The sequence below is a fragment of the Bos javanicus genome, chromosome 1 (genome assembly GCF_032452875.1).
Source record: "Bos javanicus breed banteng chromosome 1, ARS-OSU_banteng_1.0, whole genome shotgun sequence".
NCBI lineage: Eukaryota > Metazoa > Chordata > Mammalia > Artiodactyla > Bovidae > Bos > Bos javanicus.
Window position 1 is genome coordinate 152601856 of NC_083868.1, and position 12627 is coordinate 152614482.

Here is a 12627-nt window from a genome sequence, read left to right on the forward strand (position 1 = left end):
AAACATCAAAATAGAGAATGAAATGGGAGGAAAAGATGAAGGAGAAAGATGACTTGATAAGGAGGACTTGAGGGTCAGCAAGTATGATTTTCTTTCTTATAAGGCAAATTTTAGAGCCATAGCGCCTTATTCAAATAACCATTTGTCAAATATAGGTAACGTTGGTGTCAGGAATGAAGATATATTCTTCAATGAAAACACATTACTTGAAAACTCACTACTATCAACAGTTTTTACATAATGTCAGGGTTGGACGGTACCCAGAAATCGTCAACAACCTGGAGAGTGTGTTTCAATGAGCTTGGCGCTAGGGTAACTGGACAGCTGCACATCAGCAGGAAGTCACACATCCTTAGTCAAGATCAAAGCAACTTTTATGGAATCCAGTTTTAAATTAATGTCATGGCCTGTTGTCTTCAAATCTACTTCACCACCACATCTTAACGACTTTGCTAAAATATTCCCTTGTCATGTGTAAAATCCACCACTGAATTTTCTAAATCATTAAGGAAGTAATGTCAAATAGGACCACTGATATGAGCAAGTAACCCTCTTGTAGAAATGATTCTCATCTCTACATTCCACAAGAAAACACAGACTTAAAAATAACTACAGGTACTGGTCAGCTACGTAGGCAATGACACATGAACCAAGTAATTAAATTATTTTCAAACTATAGTAACTGTCTGTCTAAACAGCACTGTATAAAATAAACAGCTTAATTTTTACTGAGCCATCGATACACTAAAAAATGCATAACAGTTAATGATACAGGTAAGTCTCTCTTACTCCAAGACACTTAATATTTAACAAAGATAATTTTAACTATAGCCACTTTATCATAAACAGATCTATCTAGACTAAAAATATCTGATGAGATCTTTTCATTTGAAAAATGTTAAGATAATTTCAATTTTTTTTATTTTGAAACACTCTTTACTAAAAAATATTACTAGGCTTTTGAGGAAACAAGTAACAAACCTCTCCACTCCTGTTAAGAATTTTTTTTTTCTGAGCACTGATTATCCAAACAGCAGGAATTCTTCAAATCAAAATAAATTCAAATTGAATAAATTCAAATAAATTCAAAATAAGTTCAAATTTATTATTAGGAAATTTTTAGATGTTATTTAAATTATTAACAATAAAACTTCAGTAGGTGATCTGACTGAGAACCGAAAGCTTTAAATGTATTTTCTTAAAAGAAACACTTGTACCAGAGAGGGCTTTTTTTTTTTTTTTTTAATATTATGCCCTTTCCTTCTATGGTTTGATATGTATAAATTCTGTCCTTTAGCTGGCAGAGGGCAATTTAGAGCAATGACCTAAATATAGATGGGCTTGCTGCTGCTACAGCTGTCAGAGTGGGTCAGTGGCATTGTTAAAGGATGTTTTCAAGTTAGAGATGAGAAAACCGACTCCCTTCCCTATCCTCTGAAAGACACCAGCTTATCACACCTACAAAAGGAGCTGAAATGTTATGTAATTAAGCTCTGAAAACATTCGAAGCTTAAATATTTTTACAAATCCTAAATGGTTCTGTTTTTTTTTTAATGGTTTCTTTTTTTCATTCCACAAGCCACGGTTTGGCAAGTGCCCAAAGAATGAATTAATAAATTAATACAGACACAATCAGTGAAAGCAACTTGGAAAATATAAATGACAAGTACACATTGTAAAGTAGTTGTGTTCAAAATTGTGGTTACATGTGCATTTCCAAAGACTTATGCAGTAAAAGTACATTTATTTTAGCTCCAGAACTTTTATGTATTTCTAAAACTTAAATGCTCACTCTTGAAAGCAACTGACCAAAAATCAACTATTCCTTGTATGTAAACCACTGATATTCATCTTTTAATTTTTCTAATATTGTGAAAAATTTCAAAACAGGAAAGTTGAAAGAATATTACTGTGAACACCCATATGTGTACCACCTAGAGTCTACTGCTAACATTTTACTATATGAACATTATCATGCATCAGTCTCTCTCTCCACCCACCCATTCTATTAAGTGATTTTTTTTTTTTTTTTTTGACCAAGCTGTGTGGTATGCAGAACAAGGGATGAAACCCATGCCTGCCCAGTAGTGGAAGCTCAGAATGTTAACCACTGGACTGCCAGGGAAGTCCCTAAATGATATTTTTCAAAATTAGCTACAGATAATCTACTTATTGCCTCTAAAATACTTTGGTATGTGTATCATTAACTAAGGTTGAATATTAGCTTGGTTTGTAACCTTCTAAGGGAACATTTACATGCAATGAGGCCTTTGAAATCTTAAATGTACCACTTGATGAGTTTTGACTAATTCTTATTCATATAACCCAAAGCTCTCAAAATACAGGACATTACCACCATACCAGAAAGTTCCCCCATGCCTTTTTATCAATCCCTGCTCCCAGAGACAATAACTGTCCTGTTTTCTACCCCCAACTATAGATAGTCTGGCACCTCATTACTATTTGTCTGTTCTAAAACTTTATATAAGTGGGAACAGTGAACAAATTCTTATGTAACACTTTTACTCAGCATAGTACTTTTAAGACTTATCTGTGTATGTACCAGTAACTCATTCCTTTTTATTGCTGAATGGTATGTGCTACCAACAGTATTAACATAGCACAACCCGAAACACTAGGTAGGGATTTTGATCTGACTTCCTACCTTCATATTGACGTCGGCCCCATTGCCTACTAGAAGCTCTAAACACAATGCTCCGTGTGTAGATGCAGCAGCAAAGTGCAAAGGAGTAAACCCTTTCTCATTCTTCTGATTTACATTAGCACCAGAATCTATCAGTTCATTCACGACAACATCCTGTCCATTGTAGCAGGCTACGTGAAGAGGTGTATTTCCATAGGCGTTTGGCTCATTCATCTATTGGAAGACAAAAACGTCAATGTTAATGCAGTCTTCCTAATTATTAGTGTTGTAAGCTACCTTAACAACGTTGTGGTTGAAATCAAATTATTAAAGTGAGAAACAGGGATAAATAATACAGATAAGGCTTATAATTTTAAACTTATTTTAAAAAAACGAACATAACTGCAGCATTTTGGTGTCAAATGGATTTTGTACCATCAGGGAATATAATTCATATAGACAAATGTCTATTTCAAGACAAAACTGAATGATTACATGAGATATTTTAGGAAAATGAAAACAAATATTTTAAAAAGCATTCTAGGTAGAGACAATTAAAGCATTAACTCTAAGAATCATGAAAAATGGACACAAACTGAAAATTGACATATACTGAAAAACACACATATTTTCTCCTGGTTCATTTACAGTGACCAAAGATGAAAGTTGGTTTTTAGTAGACTGCAAGATTTTTAAGAAATGAGTGACATCCTTTCCTATTTATTTAACTCATTTTTGCAACAAACTTAGGCTCTAGATATATTCCAGCCTACATACTGATAGACTGATATGTTACCAAAATGAGTATGCTCTAAACAATGTGATCAGTACTGAGAAATAATTGATATAACTCAAGTTTATCTTTCTATTCCTTAAAAAATATATTGGATTAACATTTTCAAGTTTACACAGCTTTCCTGTAATGAAGAATTTTACCTTTGTCCCTGTCCTCTGGGAGGTAACCCACGGCACACCTGATAGACATGTGCTTGTCTAGGGTGGGAGCTGGGTACCCTGCAGCTGAGAGGAGGGTTAGCAGAGCGGATAGTCTTCAGGGGCAGGGCCACATAAACAGCCATGGGATTTGGGGGAAGGGCTTTGGATCACTTGGTCTCAGTGGACTGAAATCAATCACATGAGCAATTCTGATCAATCATGCCCATCTAGTGGAATCTCAACAAAACTCTGATAACAAAGCTCGGGTGGCTTCTCTGGTTGGCAATACTGCATGCGTATGTCACACTCTGACGCTGGGAGATTAGAGTCCCAACTCTGCAGGGAGAGGCCAACGGGAGCTTTGCATTTAGAATGAATACTTGTGTGTCTCTTCCTTTGGCTGATCTTAGTTTGTATTTTTTCTGTGTAATAAAGCATAACTGTGAGTATAATAGTGCTCAGTGAGTTTCTGGAGTCCTTCTAGTGAATTATCAAAGCTGAAGGGAGTTCTGTGCCCTCTATCCTTGTGGTTGGGCCCAATCTATCACAACTTTAACATTTTCCTTTCTCAGATCTCCAGTAACAGAAATAAGAGGAACTGAAAAAGCCACACATAACTTTAGTCAAATCATCTAGATTTCAACACCCAAAGCTGGCAACCTAAAACATTCTCCCTTGGAGCTCCCAGAACTCTGAGAGATCACGTGTGCTGCCCTTTAGTCACCCACTTCATGGCTGTTTGTTACGGCAGCTCTTAGAAGCTGAGTCATGCAATCAGAGGCCATGGGTCACCAAGTGGCTCAAAGTCTGACCACTTTTTTTGAAGAACACTCTTACCAGAGTTTATTTTGCTGCCAATAAAATATGCTTTAAAAATTGTCCCCGAATGGACTTGAAACAGTGACCAGAAGTAGGCTGTCTCATTTATCTAGATCAAGGGTCTCTTGGGCATTATAATCTCGGTGCTAAAACTGAGCTATAGGAAGTGCTGAGTTGAAAAAAAAACCTTTCATCTGTTTGCACTCTACCTAACTGTGTTTGGCTTTCTGATCCCTATCTTTCAAAAATTAAGTGCTTCATATAGTCCTTAAATTAATAAAGAGTTCAACCAGGTCACCAACTATCTTTCTGTCTTTGCAGCTGATCTAAACTACCTCCCTCTCTCCTGGTTGTTTTAAATCAACGGCTTAGTGGTAAAGAATCTGCCTGCCAATGCAGGAGACACGGGTTCAATCCCTGGATTGGGACCCTCACTTCCTGGAGAAGGAAATGGCAACCCACTTCAGTATTCCTGGGAAATCCCATAGACAGAGGACCCTGGTGGTCTACACTCTATGGGGTCGTGAAAGAGTCGGACACGATTTAGCAACTAAACAATAACAAATAGTCTGTTTTAAAGAACCAGACAAGCTTGTCAGACCTGTACCTAAAATAAGAGTAGAGCTACTAAGTGAAAGTTGCTCAGTCACGTCCAACTCTTTGCAACCCCATGGAATATACAGTCCACGGAATTCTTCAGGCCAGAATACTGGAGTGGGTAACCATTCCCTTCTCCAGGGGATCTTCCCAACACAGGGACTGAACCCAGGTCTCCTGCACTGCAGGCAGGTTCTTTACCAGCTGAGCCACCAGGGCAGGGTGGGGGGTAACATACATGTGTGTAGAGGATGGACTATGGGAGCGCCAGGTATTCTTAGCTGTCCCGGTTCTATTATCAAAGATATTCAGATGAAGCAGGCAACCCTTCCCTAACCAGACAGACTCATATAGTAAGGAATACTTGCAGCTAACTAGAGGCCAGAAGCCTCTAGTTTCCCTGCCTACTTCTGGTCAATACACTGTATTATGAACAGCTACAGTCATTTAAAGGAAATATTAGACAAACTGGGCAAATACTACTAACAATAACCAAGCCACTTAGGAAAATAATTCAAGTATGTCTGATCTGCTGGTTTCCACAGTTGAAATGAAGCTACAGGGGGCTAGAATGTGATGGAAAAGGAAAACCTCTGTCAATCAACCATTCATCTTTGGAAAATATTCTACCTCTTAACACATTTGACTAACTTCATGTCTTGGTCAGAATCAGCAGACTGTATATTACGTAAAGGAGTATAAACATAACACTATTAAAAGACAAAAACGTTACTGTAAGAAAACATCTTTTAAATTTGAAAAAACCTCCACTGACAATGAAATCACAGACAATGAAATCACAAACACACAAAACGCTCCATTCTTCATCCTGCTTAGTCTGTACACCTACATCAACTCCAAGATCGAGAAGGTACTTGACTACGCTGATCATCCCACTGGAGGCTGCTGCGTGGAGAGGCGTGTAAGACTTCTTGTCCTTGCATGTCACCTCAGCTCCGTGTGCCACAAGTAATTTCACTACTTCAATGTGACCTGAAAATGTGTTTATGAAGAAAAAAAAACAAGCAGAGAGCGTATGGAAAATATGAAATACAATACGATCTTGAATATCTTTAAAGACAGGTAAAAGTACAAATTAACTAGACAATGCTCGACAGTCACCAATTAATCACGCTATAACCAGAGACTGGACACAAGGAAAAAGTAAGAATTCAGGATAATTTTGATAAATGTTGACAGGCGCAACAAACAGCTGAAAATAATACATTTAATTATCTTAGCCAATGATGACCCTGCAATCCTCCTTTCCCCTAGATCATGTTTCCGAGGTTGTTTTTAATACTCTCAAGTTACTAAACTAGCTTATTTCTAATATAAGACATTAGTTTATGTTTGCAAGCTTTAGCGGAATCTTCTTCTATTCAGAAATCTGGGAGTGAATTGGGCATATTTCTTAAAAATGTCGTCTTTGGAACATTAACCTAAAAACTTCTCTCTCACTATTTCCACCAGCTGTCCTTAACAACCTTAGTTTGTTGCTCACCCATGCTGACTCCCAAATCTCAGTGGTCTAAACAATCAGTGTTTTCTCATTAGCATTATGATAGCTTGTCAAGAGGGCTCTGCTCAGTCCCTCAAGGATCCAGACACATGGAGCTGACACAATCCTGAAGGCAGCTGGTCACTGTGCCAAGAAAGGGGACTAAGCTTCACACCACTGATCAAATGCTCTGGTCCAGAGGCCATGCTGCTTCTGTTAGTCAGAACTAGTCTCAGGCTGCCCCCAACCATGCAAGGAGGCCAGGAAGGGGGACCTGCATCTGAAAGGTGAGAGAGCCACTGGCCTCCTTTCCTGTCCCCTCACATCTCACCAGATGAGGTTACAGTGCTTCCTCCTCCTCCCCAAAGCTCTGCCACCACTGTGTCTTTGTTCATGAAGCCAGTTTCTTCACTGCACAGGATGTTCTGCCTGGATGTTTCTTTCTAATCATTGCTATTAATCCATGAAGAAGGCCATGTCAGTTCCTATCTGCCCTAGAAGGCTTCCAGTTCCCCAGAATTACATGGCCCAAAGCACCCTCTACCTGCAAATACTATCTAATAAGCATATAATACCTTGTGATGTTTCTTATACTTGAATCATTATTTAACTAACATTTTAATTACTTTTATGTATTAGGTTCCCAAATATGGATCTTTAAAGGAAAATGTCATAGGCTCTTATGGTCTCCTTCATGGTATACTTCAAACAAAACAGACACCCAATAAACATTTGTTGCAATAAACAAGTTGTTCATGATGTCATTTTTAATATGCCTTCATAGGAAAGGAGTATATAAAGTTAATAACTATAAATATGAGATTTTCAAACATAGGACCCCACTCTCCTGAAAAAAGGATACTATAAGATGTATAAAGAATCAAGTATATTTGGTTGTTTATATATATAAATTATCAATTTAAGTGGATACTTTCAGACATTTTCTCCCATCTTTATATGAAAAATATCTACTATATTTTTAGGAAAGGAAAAATCAAAAGAAAATCTATTAAATCATTAGATGTCAAAGTAAATGTGACTATCATATAAGAGCAGTAGCTGGTACAAAAGCTCTCTCAAGACAGACATGTTACTTCTCTGACCTATGGCTCTAGAAAAAACAACTACTTGGGTTTGTGGTAATGTATTAAAAATCAGGACCTATAATACCCGGGAGGGTCACACATAAATGGAGCTTATTTAAACCAGGCAAATGCATATTATTCACTAATAGGCCAAAAAGAAACAAATTCTTCTGATTTTTAAGACTAGAAGGCCCATAACACAAACATACTGGAAAAACTGTTCAAAATATATCACTCTAAGTAAATGACGCAGGTCATATTAACTGTGTAGATTCCAGGAAGTGTGAACTTTTCCTGATGTTGATAAAAAACCTATTTTTAAAAGGGGCCACACGTAAGCAAATTTACTATCTTAAAATTGACAAATATTTATTTAAGTACATTTCTGAAATATGCATAAATTCCTTTAATGGACCACTGAAAACAGGAAGAAGAGGTCTTTCCATAGTCAGTTTGGTGTGACTTATTTGAAAGAAAAAAGGCAAGAGAGTTCTAGAGTGAAATAAATATATTGTTCTAGCTAGGCAGACCCTAGCCAGAATATGTATGTTTTCTCCTTATCAATATATAAAATGATGGTACCCAAGGGGACTAGATTTCATTCAATTTATCTGAGTGTATTTTCAGAAGATAGCATTCAGTAGATAGCATGGCATACTTAATTCTGTAATCAGTAAGAACGTTCTTTAAAAACAATTATATCCAAGCAATGTAAGCTTGGTAAGTATAATCATTATCCTTCAGGAATTTGGAAAATTCTCTGTATTTTTCTTTTGTTCATGAATGTATAAATAAAACGAGCTATGTTTGTTTTTTTCAATTTTTACAGGAGTATAGTTGGTTTAAAATGTGTTAGTTTCTACTACACAGCAAAGTGAATTAGTTACACATATACATATATCCACTCCTTTTTATTTTTCAGATCCTTTCCCCATACAGGTCACTGCAGAGTGCTGAGTACAGTCCCCTGTGCTGTACAGCAGGTCTGCACATTTTTATGGAAAGAAAAGGAGCAGGAAAAAAAAAAAAAACCCAAAACCAAACACCATTTCATATCAACTCAAATTATGAACTGCTTTTAAAAGAAATAATGTAATGAATTGCTCACTAAGGTAATTAACCTTTACTTAGTGCCCTCTATCTCAGAGTCATCACAGTAAGGTGACTGGATTTTGTTAAAAGCACTGTGCAACGGAAAAGATGAGTGAGTAAATGGGATCTTAATGAAGGTTCACAGTAGGAACAAATACAGGGGAGGGAGGGGAAAATAATCAATTCATTTGAGGTGAGGATGGAGTTGAGAATTTAGTCGTAGCTCAAGGGGAAGAGGTAGAGCCTAAAGAGAAAAGTAGTCTCAGCCAGGAGACAGCAGGCAAAGAAAGAAGCCTGGGAGGAATAAATTACAAGAACACATGTGAGTCCAGTGTTTCCTGGGCTAATCCTGACAGAGTCTCTAGAGGTGACAGTGATCTGGACTTCAGGCCTGTCTAATAGACCAGGTAATAAACAGCTCCCTACTTCCGTATATTTAGCTCCTTTTAATTCTGAACACCTAAAACAACTGAAGTTTTTGAAATTGGGTGTAAATACTCTTCTTTCTCCAAGCTTAAAGAAAGGAAGAGACAAGGAAAAAAAAATATTAACCTCTGAATGTTTATGCTCAAAAATTAAATGGACTGTGAGGCACAAAAAATACAGAGTATTTTCTACAATCACAATCAGCCTAAAAAATGACATTTAGCAGATCAAGGAAAACAAAGCCATCCAAGGACCCTGAGATACACACACACCCAATTAGAGGCAACCCACAAAATTCTGTGGCCTTTAATTTTATGAAAACTGCTGTTTAGCCAAGCCTAACTCTTTGAAGATAAAAAGCCTAACGCTCTCTGCTTAATGTGTGAAACTTTTACTATAAGTTACATAGTTTAAAATCAGACTCGTTGTTCCTAAACTGTCTTTAAGAATAAGCTACTCTAGAGTATTCAGAAAAATTCCCAAGACTTTAATACAGAAAATCTACAGGCTGTGAGGAGACAGCAGGAGGACACCACAGGAGACTTGCTTCTGGATGTCTCACCTTCCATTAACAGAAGAAAACTGCCCATGACGTAACTAGAGGCACAAGCCTCTGGTGTGAGAGAAACACCAACCGCTCCAGAGTTACTTTCATGATAGGCAAAGGATCTTCCTGAACTTGGCGTTATTGACAAATTGCTTTGAGTTCATTTGGTTTCTTACATTTTTCTATTTTAGAATTTTATACAGTAATTTTAAATCAATAATCTTCCATCAATCTTCTAGTTTTAAGAGAGAGCTAGGAAAAGACAAAAGCGAATGCAGGCAGTAATGGGAATAGGCCATGCCTGTGTGAAGAGGGGCTAGACTGCCCTTTGTGGTCAGCATGAGAGGTACTCCAGTATGAGAGGGAAGAGACCAGCATGACACAACAGCTCCATCAGTCCGTGTGACCTTTCCTAAGCAAGAAGAATCAGCATAGTAGAAGCAGAATGGACTTCTGGGAGGAAGAGAAAATGTCCTGAGCTCCATGGCTGCAAAGACAGGAGTTCCTCTCTACTTGAAGATGCCTCCGTCCACGGCTTCCTTCCTGAGGCACAGCCGAGCCCTGCAGGACTTGCAAAGTTAGGGGCAGGTTAAGATTCACTTCAACCTGCATGGTTTCAGCACGCACAAGCCAGCATCTTTTCCGTTCTTTTGTAAGTATCCTGAGGAAGGTTGGCGCTTCTCCTCCCTGGCTGTCCAAGTCACCTCAAGAACCCATTAATGCTTTGGCAGTGCTCTGCTCACAGAGCGACACAGGTCATAAGTGGTCTGCCCCAGGACCATTTCCCCACGGACTCTGTTTCAGACAGCAGATTTTGGAGATCCTAAGACTTTTCAAGAATTCCAGCCCCTTTCTCGTTGTGCGGCACAGTTCGTGGGATCTTAGCTCCCCGACCTGGGACTGAAAATATGCTCTTGGCAGTGAAAACACAGTCCTAACCACTGGACCACCAGGGAATCCCCTCAAGAATGTTAAAAGCAGAAAAGTTGGTATCTACACCTCAGTTTCTTTCTGTGAAATTACTGTGGTAGAAATCAAACATGATATGCCTATTTAATCCAGTGCTTGGCCCAATAGGTTTTCAAAAAAAATTATTTGTTTATTTTTGGCTGCACTAGGTCTTCATTGCTTGCTCAGGCTCTTTTCTAGCTGTGGTGAGCAGGGGCGACTCTTGAGCTGCGCTGCACAGGCTTCCCATTGTGGCAGCTTCTCCTGCTGTTGAGCACGGGCTCCGGGAGTTACAGCGCACGGGCTCGGGAGCTGTGTTGCACGGCCTTGGTTGCCCTGCAGCATGTGGGCTCTTCCTGGACTGGCGCTGGAAGCTACGGCCCCTGCACTGGCAGGCAGCCAGGCAGGTTCTTACGCACTGCACCTCCAGGGAAGTCCGGTAACAGGCTTTCTAATATATCTTCACAACTTCTACCTTAATATCCCCATACAAACAAAGATGTGTTCAGGATAAGAATGAGCTTTTAGTAAACACCAGTCTAAACTGTACCCCAGGCTTCTGTCTAGGATGTCTCTCCCTTTAAAGGTAAACAGAATTAATTTTAAACAGCTTCCAAGGGAAATGGGGAGAAGACACTGGCAACCCACTCCAGTACTCTTTTTGCCTGGAAAATCCCATGGACGGAGGAGCCTGGTGGGCTGCCATCCATGGGGTCGCTAAGAGTTGGACACGACTGAGTGACTTCACTTTCACTTTCATACATTGGAGAAGGAAATGGCAATCCATTCCAGTGTTCTTGCCTGAAGAATCCCAGGGACGGGGGAGCCTGGTGGGCTGCCGTCTATGGGGTTGCACAGAGTCGGACATGACTGATGTGATGCAGCAGCAGCAGCAAGAGAACTGGACCCAAGGTACTCCTGTCCTTGCTAGCCTCCCCTACTGCAAAGCTGGTTTCATTTGGGCAGCAAACTGAGACATAACTTCTCACTATCCTAAAAGACATTCTATACAAATGCAAGAACGACAACGTCCAACTTTCACTTAACACTTAATATCAAAAAAAAAAAAGACGTACCCATATATGCTGCCCAGTGGATAGCACGTCTATCTTTCTTGTCAAAAGCGTTAATATTGGCACCTCTAGACAAGAGTAATTTGACCATCTGGAATAAAAACAAACATAGTTTCATCAAAATTGAGAAGTGTTCCTGAATATCCATCATCAAGACTCATCTCAAATCTCTCTGGCACTGAGTTTCTGCACTTGCAGAAACACTAGATTGTATACTGAATGCTTTAACATAATTTAATAAACAACAGGACAAAATACAACAAAAGGTTTTATTGTGGTTGTTATTGAAGTCATGCATCAATATCTTTTAAAGATGCCACTTTGTGTCCTGGTGTTTTATGAACAACTAAGCACAAATCTGGGAAGTATAAAGGGAGAGTATTTAACAACATGTTTTATTCCTTTTTTTATAGCTCAAAGTATTATTAAAATTCAAAGTACTTTCTGATTGCAGAAATGTCTTAAATTTAATTCAAACACAAATGAAGTGTCCATAATATGATTAGACCTGAAGGCCACTGCAGTCTACTTAGCTCAAAACGTACCAAGAGTAGTTATTTCCATTATGTCTAAACACATTTACAGTCATTTCCCTGTGGAAAGAGCACTGCAGATGTCAAAAAGGGACTCATCTAGTGACGGGAACTGCAGTGGAGGCAAGAACTCTTTATGCTGCAAAAACTGGGAAGAAGAGTGAAAGTAACACTGCAGCAGGGAGCGCTCAGCCCCCGAATCCTGGGAACGTCACTTTATTTCTTCTTTTTTAAATCAAAGTATAGTTGATTTACAATGCTTCAGGTAGACAGCAAAGTGATTCACTTACATACACACATATATATTTTTCAAATTCTTCTGCATTATAGGTTATTATAGGATATTAAATGTAGTTCCCTCTGCCGTACAGTAGGACCATTTATATTTACCCGTTTGAGTTTCTGTGTCTGCAAAAAAAATGAACT

The 12627-nt window shown here is 38.6% G+C and overlaps 1 protein-coding gene across 8 annotated transcripts in view; it reads right to left on the reverse strand.

Annotated features, from left to right (window-relative positions):
* Nucleotides 1–12627, reverse strand: part of ANKRD28 (ankyrin repeat domain 28) — a 216346-nt gene that overhangs the window by 47022 nt on the left and 156697 nt on the right. For all 8 annotated transcript variants that reach the window (XM_061425045.1, XM_061425064.1, XM_061425081.1 and 5 more), the window contains 3 exons: nt 11672–11759; nt 5847–5989; nt 2666–2878 (listed from right to left, as the gene is read on the reverse strand). In XM_061425045.1, coding sequence (XP_061281029.1) covers nt 2666–2878; nt 5847–5989; nt 11672–11759 — 444 coding nt within the window. The remainder of the gene's footprint in view (nt 1–2665; nt 2879–5846; nt 5990–11671; nt 11760–12627) is intronic.